The sequence below is a fragment of the Pelophylax lessonae genome (assembly GCF_965119305.1).
Source record: "Pelophylax lessonae genome assembly, chromosome: 12".
NCBI lineage: Eukaryota > Metazoa > Chordata > Amphibia > Anura > Ranidae > Pelophylax > Pelophylax lessonae.
The window spans coordinates 192928322-192953408 of NC_138779.1; the positions used below are offsets into that span (position 1 = coordinate 192928322).

A 25087-nucleotide genomic window follows, 5' to 3' on the forward strand; every position below is an offset into this window, starting at 1 on the left:
TGCACAATCCTCTCTGAAAACAAACTCTTTCATTACGTATGCTGTATACAAAATATAGTCCAAGAGCTAACACTTTATCTGAGCCTACCTTAAAAGTAGAACTTCATTATATTAGTTAGGGACTGCTTAGCAACCAGCAGCTGTTGGGGAAAAAAAATATATATATTCAAATGTATGCAACTGCAATACATATGCTTTGTATCCCCCTTCCTCCATTCACGGCTGTCACCTCTGCCATCCCTCTTCCCTCAGTTTTAAAGGCAAAGTTCACTAAAAAAGTAATAATAAATGCACATATATTTCTGCAGGTAAAAAAAAAAAAAGTGCATTTCATGTTTTTTTTTTTTTAACTAGGAGCCTGCAGATCTCGGGTGCAATGATAGGCTCCTGCAGATGTTCAGTACAGTTGTCTGCCCATGTCTCCCTTACAGGCAGACTGTTACTGAAATACACAAAGAGTGAATGAACTATGAGAGCACTCATCAATGCCCTGTATTTCATTAAGATCTACAAGCCATCTGCTGTGGTGGTAGTTCATTCATTCATAGAGGCTGTGTGGGGGAAGCCCACTGTTTTTAAAACTATGAAAGCAGGCGAGGTGAGGGTAACCCCCCCAACTGTCACAGGGGCTTGGGGAATTGGGGTGTAACATGTAACCAAAGGAATGAGTGAGTGATGTGTGAGTTTGCAGCTGCTCTCTCCCTAAATATTGCCAAGCAAGAAAGAAAGAATCTCTCCCGTGGGACTTTGTTGCAGGAAATTACGATATAAAAAAATAAAAAAACAAAATCAATATTTATTATTCAAAAAACAAAATCCCTCAGGAGAGATATTTTTCCTGCCATGTAACTAAGGGCTCTTTCACACGGGCGATCTGATCAGATCCGCCTGTCAGTTTTTTAGGCGGATCTGATCGGATCCTCCATGCAGCTCTATGGGGCAGCGGATGTCAGCTCCGCTGACACCCACTGCCATCCATGTCCGATCCTGTCCGTGAAATCCAGACGGATGGAAACCCTATTTTTCCATCCGTTCAGGGATCGGATGAGAACGGACAAGCGGTCCGCTCTCATCCGATCCCCCATAGAGAGCAGCGGGGGCTGTGACACCTCCCTCTCCGCACTGCAAGCGGAGACGGAGCTGTCATCCGCCGGCTCAGAGGGGATCGGCGGATCGATCCCTGCTGAGCAGCACGGATCCGCCTACGGAGGCAGACCGTGTGAAAGAGCCCTAAAAGGTGAACTTAATGAAAAAAGGGGAGTCCGAGCACTTATAGGTCTTATCTAAGACAATGGTATAAATAAATCAAAAAAAAAAAGCTGCTGCTAATAAGGTGTAGTGCCTTAAAAGTGAAAAGATAAGCGAGTCAGCGCTGCCCTCTCATTCCTAACATTATGCGCAATGAAACGTAAAATCTGTGCGTATAATAAAGTGCGGGGGCAAATCTAATTACCACCTATGTGAATCCTGAATAAATCAGTAAAAATACAATAAATAAACCACCATATACAAATAAATATCTTTGACTAAATAGAATAATGACATAAATGACCAGGTGCTTGCTGTGCTTTTCAATGAATAAATAACCAAATAAGTCCTTCAATAAATTAGTTGATAGTGCAAAAAGGTGCTCCAGTGCGGTAATTCACACAAAAGTGCTGGTGCTCCCCTCAGGTGGCCCCACTCACCGGAAAGAGGAGGATAATGCGCCTTGTATCTGGATATTACAATGGCTGGGTGATCCCACACTGATCCTATATCTCAACAGGGATGCTGGTAATGCCGCTGGCTGTATGTTTCCTCATTAAACAAAACGAGAATGGCCTGCCATAGTAAAGTACATATTGAAAATTTATTGAAACATAAAAGAATCACACAGATGCAGGAAAAAAAATTGCGGTCTGGTCTAATTTGGTGGATGTTGCTCCCGCAGCGTGCGTTCCTCTGACCGGATGTAGTAGGGGCTGACTTCACACGCTCTTTGCCCCGCTAGCGTAGCGTACCATCCCTGTTGAGATATAGGATTAGTGTGGGATCACCCAGCCATTGTAATATCCAGATACAAGGCGCATTATCCTCATCTTTCTGGTGAGTGGGGCCACCCGAGGGGAGCACCAGCACTTTTGTGTGAATTACCGGACTGGAGCACCTTTTTTTATACTATCAACTAATTTATTGAAGGACTTATTTGGTTATTTATTCATTGAAAAGCACAGCAAGCACCTGGTCATTTATATGTCATTATTCTATTTAGTCAAAGATATTTATTTGTATATGGTGGTTTATTTATTGTATTTTTACTGATTTAATCAGGATTCACATAGGTGGTAATTAGATTTGCACCCAGCACTTTATCATACGCACAGATTTTGCGTTTCATTACACATAATGTTAGGAATGAGAGGGCAGCGCTGACTCACTTATCTTTTCACTTTAAAAGGTGAACTTAGCCTTTAACCTCTACATCCGCCTTACCCCATTTATAGTGGTCACCCTCTGCGCACCCCTCCCCCCCCCCTTTCTAAAGCTTACCTGTTAACTTCACACCTCTTCTGCACAGAAGCGATTTACTTTTTTGTGAAGAGCAGTGTGCTCAGTATTTAGTATCCAATCAGATATCCTGATACTGCAGCCAATCAGGCTAGATCCAACACTGTCATAAGACAGTATTAGAAGTTCCCAATTATCTGCAGTATCTAGATACATGAATGGTTCTACATTTCAGTGCAGGAACGATTACATTCTCGTAACTGCAGGATTGTATCCATTTCTCTTACTGTGGCCGTCATCTCACCTCTATCACGTTTAGTGAATAGACAGGCCAGTCAGGTTTGACAGATTCTGGTATTGATCTAGAAACTGTATCCAATTCCCCAGGAATAGAAGTAAAGGAATCCCTCTACAGCCAGCCATAAACGGTTTGAATCTTAGCCGGTTCCACAGGGATCGCCCGAGAATCAAACTATGTATGGCCAAGAAGATTGTACCCAAGTCGATCCATTGAATGACTGGTACAATGAACATGTCAGATTTTTAGGATGCAATTGTTGCCAGCGGTTGTAGCCAGTAGCAATAATCACGGTTCTCTCCTGGCAGGGACAGATTAGATCTTACATATGACACTTTTCCACTGCAAGTACCGGCTCGGCTCTACTCGGCCCTGCTTGGCCCGGTTTGCTTTTCCACTGCTGGTACCGCATGGTACGGTGTTGGAACGGTTCAGTACGGTACGGTATGGTTTGCTTTTCCACTAAAGTAGTACTAAAGTTAAGTGGGTGGGATTTTCGGACCAATCAGTGGCTAGTAGTGACTGCATGCAAAGGATTGTGGGATATGGTACCGGGTATGGTACCTCTTGGAACCACAATCGAGGTGGTACTGTTTTTGAGAGCCGTACCGTTCGTTCCATGCAGTGGAAAAACACCGCCGTACCATACTGAACCATTCCTACACCATACCATGCGGTACCAGCAGTGGAAAAGCACAAAAGCGAGCCGAACCGTTCGGTTCCATGCAGTGGAAAAGCACCAATATAGTTCAACCTACGGGAATACAATGGCTTCCACAGCGTTACCTGCTTGTGAAGTTAAAAAAAAAAATAAAAAAAAAAAAAAAAGGACCACAAAGTGTTTATAAATATAAGCCTTTTTATATCAGGAATAAATACATCCTGTTCTATTAAACTATTTACAGTATGAACTGTGATAATCATTGTAAAGTCACATCTTCCACCTGAAAATTTCCTTCCAGTGCTGCCTGGTAAATCTCGATAGTCTCAGCAAGGGGCAGTGGTTCCACACTCTCAATAATAGCTATGGGCTCTCCCAGTTCTGTGCACATAATGGTCTGTTGTGGCTGGGCTATCAGATTTTGGTGAGTTTTGCGGTGGCTTCGCAAGTTGGAGAGCGTTTTGAAGCTCTTGTTGCAGTCAGGACAGGAGTGAGGTCTGTCATTGCTGTGGACATGCCTGTGTTCTGCCAGGTGAAGTGACTGGACGAAGGTCTTGCCACAATCCTGGCAGCAAAAAGGTCTTTCCCCCGTATGCAAGCGGCGGTGCTCCCTCAAGTGGGCAGCTTGCCGGAAGTTCTTGCCACAATCCAGGCAGGGAAAGGGGCGTTCTCCAGTGTGAACACGCTGGTGCAACTGCAAACTAAAAGACGCGATAAATGCTTTTCCGCAAGTGCTGCACTTATGCGGTCGGACTCCGGAATGCCACTGTTGGTGTCGCGTAACTCCTCTCTGGCTGGTGAAACACTTGCCACAGACATGACACTTAAACGGTCGCTGACCTGTATGGAGTAAGAGATGGAGATTCAAACTGGAACTAGAGTTCAGTTTTTTGCCACACGTGGGACATTTATACTGACACAACTTTTTGCTGCGGCAAGTGTGTTCTGCAAGTTTTGATTCTTCTGGAAAAACAACCGCACAGTCTTTGCAGTAGATTAGAACTTTGCCTTGATGCTCTAACTGGTGCAGCTGCATTAGTTTTTTTCGTAGAAAGGTCCTGCCACAATCGGGGCATTTGTAAGGTAGGATGCCAGTGTGTCTGATCTGGTGCAACGCAAGCTTGGAAGCTCTGTTGAATTCCAATCCACAGATCTTACAAGGGAATGGATTGGAGCCAGTGTGCAGAGCACGATGCTGCTGCAGATTAGAGCTCTGGGTGAACGAACGTCCACAGAGGTCACATTTGTAGGGTCGCTCCCCCGTGTGTACAAGGTGATGCCGTGTTAGGTTAGCCAAGGAGCCAAAGGTCTTGCCACAGTCTGTACATTGGAAGGGCCGCTCACCTGTGTGGGTGCGCATGTGGTTTCGCAAGTGCACCTGCTTCTTGAAGTATTTGCTACACACGCTGCATTTGTGCTTTCTTTCCATGGCGTGAACTACTCGCCTGTGCTGCATCATTTTCAAGTGGCTTGGGAAGTCTTTGCTGCATTGAGTGCACTTGAAGGTCTGAGCCGGAGTTTCTGAGCCATTACTTGGCTCAGTTGTCGAAATGTGTGGGTTAAACCCATTTTCCTGGGACTGTGCATTTTGAGCCACATTGTTTAGAGCGGTTGGTTCAGGAAGAAACTTCGAAGCAGTTAAGCATGCAGGAGGCACTGCAATTGAAGTGCCGGAAAAACGAGAGCGAACTAAAGGTCTCTCTTGCATGATAGAGGGTTTGTCCTGCTTTGGGGTAGGGACACCGCTTTTACCAGAATGTGTCCTTCGGTGGTACAAAAACTTAGTCATGTTACTGAAAGTTTTGCCACAGTGGCAGCGATGCAGGGGGTCTGAGGTATGGCTTTTCCGGTGCAAGATCAAGGTAATCTCTGTCCCAAAGCCCAAACCACAGTCCACACAAAGGTAGAGAGCCTCCCCCCGATGTATCCTCATGTGCTGCTCCAAAGAGGCCTCCTTTTTGAACACTCTGTAGCAATTTGGGCACTGCAAGTTTCCTTCCACATGCACACGACGATGGGACTGCAATCGGTTGGCCGAGGTAAAGAAACGGTCACAGTCAGGGCATGGAAACTCCACGCTGTGTTGTTCCTTGCGATGTTTCCGAAGGTACTTTGCCGTAATGAACTCTTTCTTGCACTCCTGACAGCGGTAAACCCGTTGCACTAACCCCAAGCTTTCTCCAGTTGTTTCTTCATTTTCATCTATCATCCAGTCTTTCCTTAATTTCTCAATAATACTGGGTGAGGGTGCAGCATTTTCCGAGCTGCTGTATAAGGGAGAAGCCGAGCTTTCTTTCTCTGACTCTGTAAAGTGACGACCCTGATGGTCAAGAAATTCCTCAGGGGTATGGAATACTTGGAGGCACTCAGAGCATTCATATGGGTGCATCTCTGAAACCTTTACCATTTCTCTCTTCATAGGTAAGTTTTCAGTTGCTACGGCTTGTGGTCCAGGCTGTGCTGCATTTTCTGTGGTTGCAACCACAGCTGGAACTTCAACGCTCCAACCATTTAAAGTCCTCTCATCCAGGAGAACATTCTGCAAGCTAAGCAAGGCCTGGATACCAGTTCCAGTTTGCAGAACAACACTTTGTTGAGGTGGCTGCTCTGGTTTTTCATGTTTTCGGCGGTGAGCTACCCACAACTCAGGGGAAGTAAAGAGTTCTTTACATTCAGAGCACTGGTAGTGTATTTGGCTACTTCCCAATGACGGAGAGGAGGGAGTCTGAGGAAATTCCCGCATGTGCATCTCCTGGTGATGAAGAAGCTCATCTGGTGACAAGAGAACTTGCCCACATTCCAAACATTGGTACTGGCTTTCTTGGACCAAACCTTGCAGTTCTCCCAACTCCAGGGAAACATCCTGGGACACTGCTGTTTGCACACCTCCACCGACATGGTTTTGTTGGTGAACCAAGACGTCTTCTAATGTATTGTAGAGAACACCACACTCTGAGCACATGTACTGGTGTTGGAAAACGACTGGAGACTGGACACCCTCTGCCATGGCTGATGAGACGGTACTCTGTCAATAAGTCTGTAAAAATAAATAAATCAATCAAAAAGTAGTACCAACAATTAATGAATAAGCTATGTAGCCCCAAAAAGTACAGGAGTGTAACATGAACCTTTATTCAATTTTTAAACTCGCAGGGTGAAACAGACAGGAGGTTTCCCTGACCTACAGGGAGAGGACTGGGAGGACATATGGGACTCTCTCTTTAAGTACCTTGTTTCTAAAGAGCACAAAAAATGTTATATTAAATATTTACCCGACTCTCGCAAAACTAGCTAACATTTACAAAGCCCCTTCCCTGAATGCTGGTGGTGCGCCTATTCGCCTGCTGATTTCAGTCACGTGTTCTGGCACTGCCCTGCGGTTCAGGTGTTTTGAGGTAACACTGTATAAACAATGTCTTGGTCCTGCATAAACCATTGACAATTTATGTATGTCTACTGGGATTGGTGGCGGGAGGGGCCCCTACCAGAGCACACAGAACTCTACTCATTCTCCTATTTTATGCTTATAAGGCAATCATTTTTACACTGGAAGAAATCAACTGCACTCACTTTGGCTTCTTAGAGGGTCTTCGTTAAAAGGATAAGTTCACTTTTTCAAAAAAAATAAATGCATTTTTTGCAGGTAAAAATATATGCATTTATTATTTTTTGTTACGGACCTGTAAGACAGGTCACCCACTAGCAGTCAAAATGGCGACTTGCAGGGTCTGGTGCATTTGTAACATGTTACATCCTGAATATAGGTGTAACACGCTAGAATAGGTGAACCTAACACCATGATTCCATACTATAGAGCTACATATTTAAACAGGGGATGCCCTAAAAAGTTTGATAAAGTATGGCAGAGCTGGCTCACTACACCTTCCACCAATGCCTGAGTGTACCCCTACTTTGGGTGGCCTCACATGATGATGCATTGAGCTGTTTTTTTTTTTTTGGCTTGAGCCGATTGGCCCTGCTGCTTTTCCAGTTTGTCACCCAACCCCTGATGTTCTGCTGTGTATTCATAATCCCGCTTATACCCAATTCTCTGGGGACTGATATCATCACTATACTTTGCCAACGCCAGATTTACAGGTTCACCTTCGACCTTACACTTACACTATATTGCTGTGATGGGAAGTGGTTGGGGAATTTTACTCCTTTATTCTTTTTTTTTTTTTCTCTTATAAATTTTGTGATGTGCCCTGGTGGGCTATATTGTTCTCTATCTGGGGGTCCTGCGTGGCCAATACTGATTACATGTTGTAAGTGTGCTTAAAGTGGTTGTAAAGGCTGAAGGATTTTTACTTTCATGCATTCTATGCATGAACGTATAAAACCCTCAGTGTGCAGCTCCCCCCTCATACTTGCCCTAAGCCCGATCCTAATTGAGCGATTTGCATGAGACCCAAGGCTCTCCCAGGTCCCTCCCTACTGATTGGCTGAGATGGATGCAGCAGCAGGAGCCATTGGCTCCCGCTGCTGTCAATCACAGCCAGAGGGGCGGGAGCGAGGGGTGGGGGGCTGAGCCGCACTCTGTGTTATGGACAGGAGCACGCACAAATGCCCCCATAGCAAGCGGCTTGCTATAGGGGCACTCGGTAAGGGGGAGTGGCCCAGAGCGCCGGTGGGGAACCCGAGAAGAGGAGGATCAGGACTGTTCTGTGCAAAACCACTGCACAGAGCAGGTTAGTATGATAAGTTTTTTTTTTTTTTTTTAAATACATTTTTTCCCCTTTACAATCACTTGAACTGCATTTTTCTTTGGCACAATCTAATGGAAAAGTCCTGGAAGTCGCACATCTCTGCAAAACTCCATAAGACGTATGACAACCTCAGCCCGGGCTCCAACCAGGCCACGCCCCTAAACAAGTTTCACTCAGCCCACGGAGCTTATGCATGTAGATTAGGCAAAGACTGTCAGATACCGTCTTATAGGGTTTTGCAGAGATGTGCAACTTCCAGGACTTTTCCCTTATTAGATGTCAAACTGGGATAAGCTCTGTCCTTGTCTGCACTCCAAGCAGTTGCTACATAAGAGGACCTGGAGGAGCCTTAAGCAGCACCTAAAATTTTAGTTTGTACTGGTGCAATGGTTTGCATTTCTCAAAAAAAAAAAAAAAAAAAAAAAAACCTAAAACAAAAAAAACCTTAGCACTAAAATTATCCACCCTAAATTGTGAAGCATCTGCTTTACATCAGTTCCAGTTATCCATAACTGAGTAGTATATTAACAGACCCGTATTGCCTCATAAATGCGCAAACCTCTATGTCACAAGCAGGGTTAAGGAAGTCTGTGCTCACTCATTAGGGAGATTACGCTTCACTTCCTGTTCTGTAGACTTTGAGCAGACCGTCACCCTAACTGGGAAGTTGTGCAAAAAGTTGCCAATCTATAACAGGATGTGGGCACTGCGGTTTATGTATATATTTGCAAATATGTGCAAACAAAACCCTCCGTTTTTAATGCAAATTGTTAGGGTGAGTTTGTGATGTTTTTTGCCCTTCCATGTGCACTTTGCTGCAAAGACCAGTTCTAGGTTGGGGTGGTTGTCACTTTGTACAGCTGGTTGAATTGGGTGCAGGGATGCACTGGATGCCTTCACTGCCATTGTGCTCTTGCTAGGTGTCCTGTGCATCCTGTGCCTTCAAGCAGGGGTGGGCTCCCCCCAGGCACACCTGTCCCTAATCTATCCACTGCTACAAGTGATCCTATTTAGGAGACTGAAAATTATAGAGTTAGGACCACAGTATACAGAGGTCCCTTGACGTTGGCCCTACGGCTTACGCATATATTTGCAAACGTGTCGGCGTGCGGCAGTTACCGCCCGATCTCGCTACTCAATGCTGACCTAAAGTTTTTTACGAAACTTTTGGCCCTCCGCCTCCAAACCCATCTTACCGGTCTGGTTCACTGGGACCAGGTGGGCTTTGTTCCCACCTGAGAGGCGAGGGACAATACGACTAAGGTCATTGACTTAATCCACCAAGCGCGGGTCGGTAACATCCCATCAATCTTCCTGAGCACCGACGCCGAAAAGGCGTTTGATAGGGTCAGTTGGCCCTACATGTTTGCGGTGCTTCAGCGTTTTGGTCTCGGCCAACAGATGTTGGCCTGGATCCAGGTAGTGTATACTAACCCAGGGGCGAGAGTAAAGGAGAACGGGGTCCTTTCGGACCCGATTCATATCTTTAACGGTACCCGTCAGGGTTGCCCCCTTTCGCCTTTGCTCTATTCCTGGAGCCCTTTCTGGCGAGGGTCCGTTCGAACCCGAATATCTCCGGGATATTTGCAAACATGTGCAACAAAACCCTCTGTATTTAATGTAAACTGTTAGATTTGATTGTTTTTTAGGCTGGCAAGTGTGCAGGGAAATCTTCAGTTTTTTTTTTTTTCAAACTGGCCTTCCCCCTCCCTCTCTTAGCAATGGATTTTGTTTAACCACTTGGAGCCCCGTGCCATAGCCGAAAGACTGCTGCGGCACACTCTGTGATCGCCGAGTCCTTGGAACTCGGCTGATCACAGATTGTAGTAAAGGGCCGATTATGGCCATTTATCACATGATCTGCTGTCAGCCAATGACAGCTGATCCAAGAAAAAAAAAAACACCACTCTCCTGCACTTAAAGATGGGTCTCTAGAAAGGTGTCGCTCAGGGCTCTAATACTTGTCCACCCGGGATAGCACCCGCCTTGCTGCCCTCTCAAGACTGGGGATGTCAAGATGCACTGGAATCAAGAAATAAGCAGAGGGCGCACTGCCTAGAGTGTTATCCTCAATAAAAACAGCTTTAATAAAAAAGTAAAAATTCACACTCACAAAAGATTTGACAAAAGGCACGTCAACACTAATGCTACAGCATCGAGATTGTGAACAGATAGGAAGTCCTTACAGCGACTGGCTGACACGTTTCGAGGTCTCGTCTCTTCCTCAGAGCCTGCTGTACTGTATCTCAACCTCTATATTTATAGAACCAGACTCATTGCGGAGGTGTAAACCAGGGCTAGCCCCTCCCAGATGGGTGTGCGATCCTATGGTGTCAACCCACCCAGCATTGCTAAGCACCCTCAAAGCACATAATGCAAAGGCATATATTGGGTGTGCAAAAACATTGCAAAAGGATACTTATAAAATTCCCCATAAGCAAAATACTTCAAAAGCATATACATACAATATTACATCATTGTCATAATGGCTCACCCTAGGACATCAAATGGGAAAGTGAGTGTATAGATGGTAACTCATGCATCTGTGCCATGACTCCAGTGGAGGGGTGTTGGGAAATGAGACAAGACATTGCGGGGAAAAAAGGAAAGGGGGAGGAGGGGGGGATAAGGGGGCCAGGGATGCTCCAGATCGATGTCCTACAGAGGCAATGAGTGGGGTCTCCAATTATGGCAGGGCTCTGGAATGGCTGGAATGCATGCCGCCGCTACCAGGAAGTGCGGGTGCCTCCTGCGTTCCAAGCCACTGACATCACATCCTCCCGCGTCATTTTTGGGCCGGCAGCATCTGCCCTCTTCCAACTTCTAACTGCGAGCGCCTCCCACATCAAAGACACCAAATCCAGTGGCACGCTCCGCAGGGCAGTAGAATGTTTCAATATTTAATTGCTATTACTTTGGTTCCCGGCTCGAAAATGATGCGGGCAGAAGTGATGTCAGTGGCTTTAAACACAGGAGGCGCCCGCACTTCGTGGTAGCGGCAGCATGCGTCCCAGCCATCATGGGAGACCCCATACATTGCCTCTGTAGAATATCAATTTGGATGCCTGGCACATCCCTGACCTCCTTATCCCCCCCCCCCCCCCCAATGTCTTGTTTCTTCTCCCCCCCCCCCCCTCCTCCGAAGTCATGGAACAAATGCATGGGTTACCATCTAAACCAGTAATGGCAAACCTTGGCACCCCAGATGTTTTGGAACTACATTTCCCACGATTCTCATACACCGCAGTGTAGTTGAGCATCATGGCAAATGTAGTTCCAAAACATCTGGGGTGCCAAGGTTCGCCATCACTGATCTATACACTCACTTTCCCATATGACGTCAAAGGGTGAGCCATTATATGACAATGATGTAATATTGTATGCATATGCTTTTTAAGTATTTTGCTTATGATGAATTTTATAAGTATCCTTTTGCAATGTTTTTGTACACCCAATATATGCCTTTGCATTATGTGCTTTGAGGGAGCTTAGCAACGCTGGGTGGGTTGACATCATAGGATTTAACACACCCATCTGGGAGGGGCTAGCCCTGGTTTACACCTCTTTGCAAGGAGTCTGGTTCTATAAATATAGAGGTTGAGATACAGTACAGCAGGCTCTGAGGAAGAGTCGAGACCTCGAAACGTGTCAGCCAGTCGCTGTAAGGACTTCATATCTGTGGTGCGACAATCTCGATGCTGTAACATTAGTGTTGATGTGCCTTTGTCAAATCTACATTTGGGAGTATGAATTTGTACTTTTCAATAAAGTGGTTTGTATTGAGGATAATGCGCTAGGCCAGTGTGCCCTCTATTTCCTAAAGACAGCTGATCACATGATGTAAACAGAAAATCGGTCATCTGCTTTTTTTTTTTCATAAAGCAAATTACTGGCTTCTGTAAGAGGGACATCGGTCCCACACAGTGACCCCCAGTGCTACTTAGTGCCCACCAGTGCCACCTATCAGTGCCCATCAGGGCACATCAGTAAAGGAGAAAAGTTACCTGTTTGGAAAATTTTATACCAAACTATGAAAACTGTTTTTTTTTAATCAAAATTCAGTCTTTTTTTTGTTTGTTTAGCAAAAAATAAAAATCCCAGCAGCGATTAAATACCACCAAAATAAAATTCTATTTGTGTGAAGAAAAATTATAAAAATTTCATATGGGTACGAAGTAGCATGACCGTGCAACTGTCATTCAAAGTGTAACAGCACTGAAAGCTGAAAAATGGCCTGGTCAGGAAGGGAGTATATGTGCCCAGTAAGCAAGTGGTTAAGCACATTTTTTACTCTGCCTAGACAAGACTTTGCTACCACCCCCTGCATGTGGGCAGATGTGCTGCAGAACTTTGATCCCAAGAGAGGGACATCTGGGTGTACCCAATATCTGTGCACAGACGGGTTTTGCCACACATGTGCAAAGATGTCAAGTAAGGTGGCCGGAGACTAGGGCTGCACGATATTGGGAAAAAAAGAACATTGCGATATTTAGTTTTCAGCGATATATATCCCAATATTTCTCTGGGTGGAATGCAGAAGACGGATTAGGCAGTCAGGACTCACAGTTGTGATAGGAGTTAGAACACAGCCCGACATGACATCTGTCCCACACGTTCCCTCTGCCGCCCTGGAGCTAGCTCTCTTGACCGAGTGGTGAGCGCGGCACAGCGGACCAATCACGTGAGTAGCGGCACAGGGAACCAATCAGGTGTGCAGGCACGCGTGATTGGTTAGCTGTGCAGCTGCTCATGGCACGCTGCTCACCGCTGAACGTGCGGGAACGTGCTCCTCCCCCCGACTTCTCCCTGCCTCCCTGCCTAATGGTAAATATCGTGTCTTCGGCGATATGAATATCGCCCACGCCCGCAGAACGATAGTCGATATGACATCGACTATCGTTCAGCCCTGCCTGAGACCTTCCCTGTCTGTGTGGCATTTCGATGGCATGTGTGCAGATGCAATACCGGGCTCTGCCAGGATCTGAAGGCTGGGTACAGACTGTGGGCTCATCTGTGCCCATGCCATAATGGCAGCACCTGGGACGAGGAGCCACTTCACAAAGCAGACTGGAGATCCGAAGAAACCCAATCAATGAACTACTTCCCGTCCAGTAACATACCCGAGCATCGTGGACTTTCGTGGTTATTCCAGGATGATACCTGCAGCTGCAGGCATCACCCTGGTAGCTTTTCCACCAGGGGACCTGAGCAACGGGCCGGTTGGCCGGACAGCCAAGCAACGCCAAGATCAGCTTTGATTGGCTGTTCGGAATAGTAACCTGGAAGAGATGACAGGACATCTCTTCTGGTTTACATGGAAGCCATATGTGCCTTTTTTTTTTTTGGAAAATCAAAAGCATTCAGTAACACTGCACCCCAAAGCATTGAAAACACCAAGATTGAGAAGGGATTTGGGGTCTTCTAAACCTCCAGATCTCTCCATAAAGAGTACCTGTAACATGCCTATTGCTGTCACAGGGATTTTTCCATTACTTGTGACAGCAATAAAAGGGATTAAAAAACGAATAAGGAAAATAAAGCAACAATGTAAAAGGTACAAAAAAAGAAGTGTCCCCATCCTCCCGTGCACAAAGGCGAACGTGCGCTTTGGTCCCACGCGCATGCAAACAGGTAGTCCCACACGTGAAGTATCACCGCTAGTGTCGGATTATGGACAGTAATTCTAGCACCTGACCTCCTCTGTAGACATAAAATGGTAACCTATAAAGAGTATTTAAAGTGCCATCTATGGACAGTAAAATTTGTTGCAGGGGCATTCACATTTCTTAAGCATGACATGTTTGGTATCTACTCAGCAGAACTTCATGTTTTATATTTTACCAAAAAATGGGTTACATGTTGCAGTAGGAAACAAGCTGTGAATCTGCAAGGCTTCACTTCCTGTTTTCTTAGTGAAGATGCCGGCGCCTGCACCTGGAGCCAATGGACGGATCGGCTTGGGGTGCAGACATGTAGGTGTCCTTATATTAAAAGTCAGCAGCTAAAGTATTTGTAGCTGCTGACTTTAAAGTCTTCTTTTTTCTCAGGCTGGAGCTCCTTTTTAACCACTTCCTTACCGCTGGACGTCATATGACGTCTTGGGCTCTAAGTGGGGATATCTGATTGATGCCTGCAGCTATTTTAGCCGGTGAATCGCTGCACAGTAAGAACAATCATAGCGACTGTTCAGCCGCTTGATCATTCTTACAGGCGGCAGTAGGCGGCATCCCCCCTCCCTCAGGTGCTTCTACCAACTCGCCCGTGCGATTGGCGAGCCGCCGAAGGAATCCGCTGGCGGTGGAAGTACACCATAGAGAATACCGATGACCAGATGGTCCCCGGCCGTCTACGATTCTCAGGGGCCGGGGTGCGATGTTATGACGTCACCCCCAGCCTGGCAGTTGTCAATACTGCCCTGATCTTGGCTGTATAGCTGGGATCTTTTTTCAGCTTGTAGGAGAGATCTGAGGTCTCATGGACCCCATATCTCTCCATAAAGAGGACCCGTCATGCACTCTTCCTATTACAAGAAATGTCTACATTCCTTGTAATAGGAAAAAAAGTGATAAAAAAAAAAAAAGTGCCCCCATCTCCGCGTGCTCGCACGCAGAAGCGAACGTATACGCGTGTCGTGCCCACATATGTAAATGGCATTCAATCCACACATGTGAGGTATCGCCGTGAACGTTAGAGCAACAATTCTAGCCCAAGACCTCCTCTGTAACTCTAAACTGGTAACCTGTAAAAAATTTTAGAGTGTTGCCTATAGAGATTATTAAGTATTTTGGCGCCATTTCACGAGTGTGCGCAATTTAAAGCGTGACATGTTGGGTATCTATTTACTCAGCGTAACATTATCTCACATTATACAAAAAATTGGGCTAACTTTACGGTTTTATTTTTTATTTCATAAAACTTTTTTTTTTCCAAGAAAAAAAAAACGTGTTTGAAAAATTGCTGCCCAAATACTGTGTGATATAAAAAGTTGCAATGACTGCCATTTTATTCCCTAGGGCAGGGGTCTTCAAACTATGGCCCTCCAGTTGTTCAGGAACTACAATTCCCATCATGCCTAGTCATGTCTGTGAATGAGTTTTACAATGCCTCATGGGACTTGTAGTTCTGCAACAGCTGGAGGGCCGTAGTTTGAGGATCCCTGCCCTAGGGTCTCTGCTAAAAAAAAAAAAAAAAAACTATATATAAATATATGTTTGGGGATTCGGAGTAATTTTCTAGCAAAAAAAAAAATAATGTTTAAATTTGAACTTTCCCTTTTCTTCCCCTCCCTATTTTTCTTTTTCCTACCCCCTGTTCCCAGACCCTTCTTACCCCGTTTGTTTCCCTCACCCCTCCCATTTCCTTTTTTGTTCCTTCCCCCCGTTCCTTCTCTTTCTTTCGTTTTTCATTTGTCTGCTGGTTCTTGGCTCAGACACCTGGAGCCAATTTCCAGTTCTTTCTGCAGGGTCTCTTTCCCTACCTATATTGTTTAATGTTTACATGTAGGAGCATTGTGCCAGAATTGGCCTAGTATAGAAGTGGTTAAACAGGGCCTGCAATGCACATGGTTGCAGCACAGGGGGTGCAGATCTTTGAGGGTTAAAACAGACGTTGAGGAAGCAGCATAACACCACTCCAATGTCTGTCAAACTCCCTCTGAAAAGTTTTCCACCGCAGGTCACTCTTCAAAGTGAGATGGCCATGTCAACAAGGCAATATGTCAGTGATGGTGAACCTTGGCACCCCAGATGTTTTGGAACTATATTTCCCATGATGCTCTAATACACTGCAGAGTTCACGAGCATCACGGGAAACATAGTTCCAAAACATCTGGGGTGCCAAGGTTCGCCATCACTGCAATATGTGAAAGGCTCAGACTTGCTTCTGGTCACCAAGAAGAGAATGCCCCGGTTCACATTTGTGCGATCACAGAGATCGCATGTAATTCGGAGCGCACTGCTCCTAAAATACATGCGATCTCTGTGTGGTGCAAATTTCAGCCATACTGAATTTGCACCGCATCCGCACTAAAAACGCACATGAGGCTTTTTTTTATCCGCAGCAGAATCGGATCGCATGGTGGTTCGCACTAGTGCGATCCGATTCTGTGCAAACTCTCAAGATATGCGATCTCAACTTGGGGCGTCGTCAACTTTTAATTGACACCCCCAGCGTATCGCATATGGCAGTGTGAACTACCAGAGGTGCGGATGCGATGCGGGAACACGCTGCATATTCGCAGCGTTCCCGCGTCGCACAAATGTGAACCGGGACTGAAACTTCCACCATCCAGTTGCAGGGGGGGGGGGGGGGGCTTTCATTAAGAGGTGCCCCTCTCCTGCCTGCTTAGTATTAAAGCGGAATTCTGCCGCCTCCCCCTAAAAAAAATATAAAAGTCAGCAGTTACAAATACAGCAGCTGCTGACTTTTAATATTATTACACTTACCTGTCCAGGGATCCGGCAATGTCGGCACCCCTGCTGATTTTTGGATCGGCTCTCGGGTGCTGCAGCCGCCATTTGTAGTAAGGGAAACTGGCAGTCCCTACTGGGCATAGCGCAAAGCACGCCGCGCTAAGTGGCCCAGTGGCAGCGGAGGAGCCCAACGTCCGAGGGACCTCGCCGCAGCGGAGTCTCACAGAAGTTGGGATTGGTTCCTGTCAAAAAAAAGAGGCAACCGTTCCTCCCTCACCCCTGAAAAGTGCCACCGGAGGGAACCAATATGCGCAGCTTCCACTTTTGGGTGGAACCCCGCTTTAAACTATTAGAACACCATGGTAACCATAACTACAGAGGCCCTGAACCCCAGACTATAAACACAGAGAGTAGCCGCCATGGCAGTCTCCGCCTTCTATAGTGACCCCGGCCTCTTCCCCCCATGAGGGGCCCCAGAATCCCCGGGCCCGCCTTGTCCCCCCTCACAGCTACTCACACAGCGGCCCTGAGCTTCCACCTCCTCCTCAGCCGCGCTCACTTCAGGAACACACCAGCATCCCGTCTCCTGACTGGCCGTCCCAAACCGGCCAATCACAGCGGCCCGGGAATAGAGCGACGCAACGGCAGCGAGAACGAGGCCAGCCAATAGCGGCGCCTCCCTGAGCTGACGCCTTCTCGTGGACGGCTGGGCAGGTCATGTGATCTGACAAGCGCTGAAGCAATGCTGGGGGCGGGGCTCCATGTTACAGACGGGCGTGGGAATGGGCTGACTGTTTATTTTTTATTTTTAACTAACCAATGAAATGAAAGGAAAACTGTCCTCAACTCAAGTCACATTGAAAATGTTGTTTTTTGTTTTTTTTAGCTTTTGTATTGTAGGATTTCCTGGCTCCATTACACATCCCCTGGCTCTTCAGCATTTCTTCTTTTAGGCTCTATTCACATATAGGCATCTCGGATCGGGGGAGAGAATTGCTGCGATTCTGCCCCCGATCCCGAACCATTGCAAGTCGCAGGACGCCCGTGCGATTCCGTGAATTGCAATGGCACCCCAAACGCGGCACGGTTTTGCCGAGATTGTCGCCCAAAGAATTGGGGTAAAATCACGCAAATAGAATCGCAGTGCGCCTCTCGCTCAAAAGAAGTTCTTGTACTTTTTTGGGCAACGATTCTGTTTGCACGATTTTACCGCGATTCGTCAGGTGACAATCGTGGCAAAATCGCACCACATTTATGGTGCCGATGCAAGTCACGGGAATCGCACGGGCGTCCGGCGACTTGCAGTAGTTAGGGATCGCCGAGGGCAGAATCGCAGCAATTCTGCAAGCGATCCAAGATGCCTATACAGTCAGGTCCATAAATATTGGGACATCGACACAAATGTGAAAATGAAAATTTGTGTCATTCTCAAAACTTTTGGCCACGGCTGTACTGTGCAGCCAGGCAGGAGAGAAGCCTGCATTCTATTAGGCGACATTCACATACAGTCAGGTCCATAAATATTGGGACATCAACACAATTCTAATCTTTTTGGCTCTATACACCACAACAATGGATTTGGAATGAATCAAACAAGATGTGCTTTAACTGCAGACTTTCAGCTTTAATTTGAGGGTATTTACATCCAAATCAGGTGAACGGTGTAGGAATTACAACAGTTTGTATATGTGCCTCCCATTTTTTAAGGGACCAAAAGTAATGGGACAGATTAACAATCATAAATAAAACTTTCACTTTTTAATACTTGGTTGCAAATCCTTTGCAGTCAATTGCAGCCTGAAGTCTGGAACGCATAGACATCACCAGACATTGGGTTTCATCCCTGGTGATGCTCTGCCAGGCCTCTACTGCAACTGTCTTCAGTTCCTGCTTGTTCTTGGGGCATTTTCCCTCCAGTTTTGTCTTCAGAAAGGGAAATGCATGCTCAATCGGATTCAGGTCAGGTTATTGACTTGGCCATTGCATAACATTCCACATCTTTCCCTTAAAAAACTCTTTGGTTGCTTTCACAGTATGCTTCGGGTCATTGTCCATCTGCACTGTGAAGCGCCGTCCAATGAGTTCTGAATCATTTGGCTGAATATGAGCAGATAATATTGCCCGAAACACTTCAGAATTCATCCTGCTGCTTTTGTCAGCAGTCACATCATCAATAAATACAAGAGAACCAGTTCCATTGGCAGCCATACATGCCAACGCCATGACACTACCACCACCATGCTTCACTGATGAGGTGGTTTGCTTTGGATCATGAGCAGTTCCTTTCCTTCTCCATACTCTTCTCTTCCCATCACTCTGGTACAAGTTGATCTTGGTCTCATCTGTCCATAGGATGTTGTTCCAGAACTGTGAAGGCTTTTTTAGATGTTATTTGACAAACTCTAATCTGGCCTTCCTGTTTTTAAGGCTCACCAATGGTTTACATCTTGTGGTGAACCCTCTGTATTCACTCTGGTGAAGTCTTCTCTTGATTTGTTGACTGTGACACGCATACACCTACCTCCTGGAGATTATTCTTGATCCGGCCAACTGTTGTGAAGGGTGTTTTCTTCACCAGGGAGAGAATTCTTCGGTCATCCACCACAGTTGTTTTCTGTGGTCTTCCGGGTCTTTTGGTGTTGCTGAGCTCACCGGTGCGTTCTTTCTTTTTAAGGATGTTCCAAACAGTTGATTTGGCCACACCTAATGTTTTTGCTATCTCTCTGATGGGTTTGTTTTGTTTTTTCAGCCTAATGATGGCTTGCTTCACTGATAGTGACAGCTCTTTGGATCTCATATTGAGAGTTGACATCAACAAATTCCAAAGGCAAATAGCACACTTTAAATCAACTCTGGACCTTTTATCTGCTCCTTGTAAATGGGATAATGAGGGAATAACACACACCTGGCCATGGAACAGCTGAGCAGCCAATTGTCCCATTACTTTTGGTCCCTTAAAAAGTGGGAGGCACATATACAAACTGTTGTAATTCCTACACCTTTCACCTGATTTGGATGTAAATACCCTCAAATTAAAGCTGAAAGTCTGCAGTTAAAGAACATCTTGTTTGATTCATTCCAAATCCATTGTGGTGGTGTATAGAGCCAAAAAGATTAGAATTGTGTTGATGTCCCAATATTTATGGACCTGACTGTATGTGAATGTAGCCTAATAGAATGCACGCTTCTCTCCTGCCTGGCTGCACAGTACAGCCATGGCCAAAAGTTTTGAGAATGACACAAATTTTTTATTTTCACAAACTCTGCTGCCTCGGTTTTTATGATGGCAATTTGCATATCTCCAGCAGGGGCTAACTGGCAACTTTTGGCCCAGGGGGCAAGCATAGCTCCCAACTGTCCCTGATTTCGAGGGACTGTCCCTGATTTAGAACAATATCCCTCTTTCCTACTCATTTGTCCCTCAGGCTCCATTCACACCTGGGCGTTTTCAGCTCCAAAAACGCTCAAAAGAAACACTTCCAAAACGCCCAACAAGTAAAACCCCATTCATTTAAATGGCCCCTGTTCACATCTGAGCGTTTTGCAAAACGCCTGTAGCTGAAAAAAGTACACGAGCTTCTTTTTGGGCTGATTACCAGCGTTTTTGATAGATGTCAATGAAAAACGCCTGAAAAAATCGCGGTAAAATCGCGGTAAAATCGCGGTAAAAAACGCTACGCTCAAGTGTGAATGCAGCCTCATTTTGGTCTGATCTATATAGTTACAAAAGTGAGGGGGGCATGTGACAGGGCATCTTTGGTGGGAAGTAGAGTCCCAGGAGGAGGTGGACAGCTGTCTCTCCTCCTGTTGCATGAGGAAGGTGGTCATAGGCGGTCGTCCTAGTCCACCAGGTGTGGAACTGAGTTGCAGAGGATCCAGTGAAGCCCACAGTGGAGCTGCTGGCAGAGTCTTCCGGGAAAACAGTGTCCGTGAGTACCAGGGGACTTGCCAAAGGGTCTGCACAGAAAGGGGACCATTCCAGTGAAGTCAGAGGATCAAGGGGTCAGTTCACACAGAGTGTCAGGGTAAAGGGGGTGATGTGTAAAACCTTGAAGAATAGGGACAAAGGGGGTGCCAAGTAGGACCCTGAAGAGTGATTCACAGTGCAGTACAATTCATTTAATTCTTCACTACAGTGGCAAGGTGAAGCAGCGGCCTTGCCGCATCCATTGTTAGCCAGAAGTCCCAGCAATTGTGCATAGTTATTCAGTTGGAGTATCCCAATTATCCCTTCTCCCATCCCAATTCTCAAATAAAACAACAAAAAAACAAAACCCCAGGACTGTTTTCTGACTGAGCCAAGCACTTAGAATATGCTATATGGTTAAGTCGTTGCTATGGGTAACCCAGGGGAATCTGTAACCAGCAGTTCCCATGGGAGTAGTGCTATACTGGGCAGGAAGTCGAATGAGGGCAAGATGGCCCCCATTCGACTCTATGCCCTTGGAAGACCGGAGTGGCATCAGATGTTTTTTTTTTTTTTTTTTATTGCTTCTAAGTGTAGATGTGAGATGAGCGGCTGACTGGCGGGACTTGGAGGAGAGATTCGCCTTGGAAACACCAGGAAGTGATCTGTTCTGCATGACCTTGTATTTACGCTTGTGAGTGATATTTTAATGGTTTTGCTTTTACTTAATAAAACGGTGTTATGCTAGGGCGGTTGTGCGCTCTGTCCTTTGTTTTTTCTATTCAGAAAATGGCACCCCTGCCAAGTGCCTGACCTCCTGTGTTCAGAATGTAGCAGGGCAGATGTTTGGCAAGGGACTCAGAAGCAAATAGAGATCACTGGATTAGCGTCCACTTCAACATTTTCCAGGACTAAGGGGCATCAGTCAGATATCGTATATACATATGTAACCAAATAAAATGAATACGCAATTGCGCTGACTGGAACCCAACCGTCATGTAAACCCACTGTTTCTGGCACTTTTTGTTTCTAAGCTTAAATTGGTATTTTATTTAGCAGAGACCCTAGGGAATAAAATGGGTATTGTTGCAATTTTTTATGTCACACAATATTCGCACAGTGGTTATACAAACACATTTTCTTGGGGAAAAAATACCCTTTAATGAATTAAAATAAAAAAAACACAATAGTTAAAAAATGTTGGTATAATGTGAAAGATGATGTTACGCCAAGTAAATAGATACCTAACATGTCACTCTTTAAAATTGTGCACATTCGTGGAATGGCGACAAACTACGCTCCTCAAAAATCTTCATAGGTGACTATTTAAATGCCTTTACAGTAGTGATCGACCGATATCGTTTTTTCGTTGCCGATACTGATATTTTGGCGATCGCATATCGGTATCGGCCGTTATTGGCCAATATTTTTGTACATTTAAAATTTTACAAAATAAACACAAATCTGTTACTGAACATGTAAAACTTTATTTATTAACAATTTTAACGTTAAGGGCTCGTTCTTCACACCTTAACTGCATGAGAACTGATAGGAAAACTTAAATTGCAGGGACATTTAGTTTCATATCATTCTGGTTGTGCATTAATGCATAATAAACTGCTGCAGTAGTGCACTCACTCAATGCAATCATTTTAAATCACTACTGCAGTGCAGTCAGTGCAAAACTGCTAGAAAAAAAGCTAGGCAACTGCTACACAGTGGATTGGATTGGAGTTAGTGGACTACCTCTGCAGTAGGGCACTCACTGCAACTTCTGCAGTCAGTGCTAAACTGCTAGAAAAAAAGTTAAGCAACAGCTAGACAGTGGATTGGATTGGAGTCCGTGGACTACCTCTGCAGTAGGCTACTCACTGCCACTACTGCAGTCAGTGTTAAACTTCTAGAAAAAAGCTAGGCAACAGCTAGACAGTGGATTGGAGTCAGCGGACTACCTCTGCAGTAGGGCACTCACTGCAACTACTGCAGTCAGTGCAAAACTGCTAGAAAAAAAGCTAGACAACAGCAAGACAGTGGATTGGAGTTGGACTGGAGTCGGTGGACTACTGCTGCAGTAGTGCACTCACTGCAATGATTTACTGCAGTCAGTGCAAAACTGCTAGTAAAAAAGCTAGGCAACAGCTAGACAGTGGATTTGAGTGGACACTACTCCCAGTTAAGTAGAACAATATTATACTGCAGAAAGCAGACCGTTTTAGCATGTCCATGGTCACCTGTTAAAGGGCTTATGTTTTGTTCATATAGCCACTTCATAAACATGTTAAGGAGGAGAGGAGGACAGAGGAGTAGAGAGAGAGAGGTATCTTCTAGCATGGGAAAGCAAGTCTTTTGTAGTGTGCCTCATTTTCTTTCCACCACTGAAGAGGGTCACTTCTTCTGTCAATTACTGGTTCCTTCAAATAGAGATGAAGTTCATCATCCAGGCTAATTATTGCAGATTCAGAAGAAATCGAATCCTCCGCAGTAGGCCCCAATAAAACACTAAAAATGTCCTGATTAATTTGACCGCGCAGAAGATTCTCTTCTGTTGACATATTTTTGGACATTTTTCTGTTTTTGCAACATGCTGCTCTTTCATATTATAAAAATAGTGATCTGGACTTGTCTTTTAGGCAGGAACCTCCTGCACCTCCTGTTGAATATCTTCTGTCAGTCATTGTTTTGCCTTTTCCAATACATCATCAGAAGAGAAAGCATTGTTCTTGTATTGAGGATTCAAAAGACTGGCACAACATTTTTAATCTGTTCATGCTTCTCAAAACATATATCAATCAAAGCTCTTTGGCTTGACAGACCATAATTTGAAAGTTGGAAGGTGTTGTGTGCCATGACACTGAGGTATGACATATCATCAAGCCTCATTCCTTTCCGCAGGTTTGCTCCACTGTCTCAAAGTAGCACAAGCATCACTCGGTCTTCAAGCATGCCTAGAAACATTTCTCTACTGTACTCTGTGGGATCCTTGCATCACTTTTGTATTCAACACCAATTGCCTTTTTTGTCCATCCGCTGTCAATGAAGTGGCATGTAAGAATCATTAGTGACTCTGACTCTGTTTGTCCTGACCAGCAGTCAGTCGTGAATGAGAGTGAGTTGCCAGCATTCTCTGGTTGCAGCATAGCCTTTACTTTGTCAATGACCTTTTAGTGAATCTTTCCCAGCATTTCTGTTCGATAATACTTCTCACTCTTCAGTGTGTAGCTTGGCTCAAGTATGGACATCAACCGCTTACATCCTGAGTCAGACACCATTGTAAATGGCTGGTTATCAGTGACAATCATCTCTGTGATTACTCTGTCCAGCAGTTGGGATATTCCATCTGAATCTAGACAGTGACACCTGTTTTTTTTCCAGAGACATATCTGTTATTGTTTTCTGGGATAGTGGAGGAGGTATTTCAAAATCACGTTGATATTCATTTTGTTTTTTGTGTGCTGCATGATATAATTCAATATCATGAACTCTTAGATGGGCCCAAAGATTTGACGTATTTTTGTTTTTTGCAGTTACTGATCCCATGCTTATGTTGTTTGTACATGTGTTGCACACTGCTGCTTTTCCTGGAGAAGGTTGAGACAAGAAATAGTCCCAGACCACACTTTTACTTTTTCTATCCTCATCCATCTCCATTTCAATTTGAAAGACACAAAAAAAGATTTAAAAAATGGCTTGCTAAAGTTGCTGGCACCCTGTTGTGGGTTGATGGCTGATGCCTAGCAGTGTGGGTTGCTTGCTGGCACCCTGTTGTGGGTTGGTGCCTGGCAGTGTGGGTTGCTTGCTGGCACCCTGTTGTGGGTTGGTGGCTGATGCTTGGCAGTGTGGGTTGCTTGCTGGCACCCTGTTGTGGCTTGGTGGCTGACGCCTGGCACTGTGGGTTGCTTGCTGGCACCCTGTTGTGGGTTGGTGGCTGATGCCTGGCAGTGTGGGTTGCTTGCTGGTACCCTGTTGTGGGTTGGTGGCTGACGTCTGGCAGTGTGGATGGCTTGCTTGCTGGCACCCTGTTGTGGGGTGGCTGGCTGCTGTCACCCTGTTGTGGGTCAGTGGCTGACGCCTGGCAGTGTGTGTGGGTTGCTGAGTTGCTGGCAACCTTGTGGGTCGGTGGCTGACGCCTGGCAGTTTTGGTGGCTGGCTGGCACCCTGTTGTGGGTCGGTGGCTGACGCCTGGCAGTGTGGGTGGCTTGCTTGCTGGCACCCTGTTTTGGGTGGCTGGCTGGCTTGCTGGAACACTGTGGTGGGTGGCTTGGTGTCACCCTGTTCTGGGTGGCTGGCTTGCTGGAACACTGTGATGGGTGGCTGGCTTGGTGTCACCCTGTTGTGGGTCGCTGGCTTACAGGAACACTGTGGTGGGTGGCTGGCTTGGTGTCACCCTGTTGTGGGTGGCTGGCTTGCTGGAACACTGTGTGGGTGGCTGGCTTGGGGTCACCCTATTGTGTGGGTGGCTGGCTTGGTGTCACTCACCCACCCTGGCCTGTTGTGGGTGGCTGGCTTGCTGGAACACTGTGTGGTCACTGGTCACGGTGGCGGGTGGCTGGCTTGGTGTCATCTGGGTGGCTGGTTTGCTTGCTCGCTGCAACCCTGTTGTGGGGTGGGTGG

General features: G+C 45.8%; 1 protein-coding gene across 1 annotated transcript; it reads right to left on the bottom strand.

The window, feature by feature from the left end:
- Window positions 1-3627: 3627 nt before the first annotated feature.
- LOC309568420 (zinc finger protein 574-like) lies at window positions 3628-17100 on the bottom strand. Its single transcript, XM_082274088.1, has 2 exons — window positions 17087-17100; window positions 3628-6486 (listed from the first exon to the last, which is right to left on the bottom strand). Exon 2 carries the CDS (start codon window positions 6454-6456, stop codon window positions 3709-3711), a length of 2748 nt encoding a protein of 915 aa, XP_082130214.1. The 5' UTR covers window positions 6457-6486; window positions 17087-17100; the 3' UTR covers window positions 3628-3708.
- Between the last annotated feature and the right edge of the window lie 7987 nt (window positions 17101-25087).

What these genes read in the sequence shown, in the direction of transcription:
- LOC309568420 (XM_082274088.1), bottom strand. Translation starts at nt 6,456, where the DNA reads ATGGCAGAGGGTGTCCAGTCTCCAGTCGTTTTCCAACACCAGTACATG.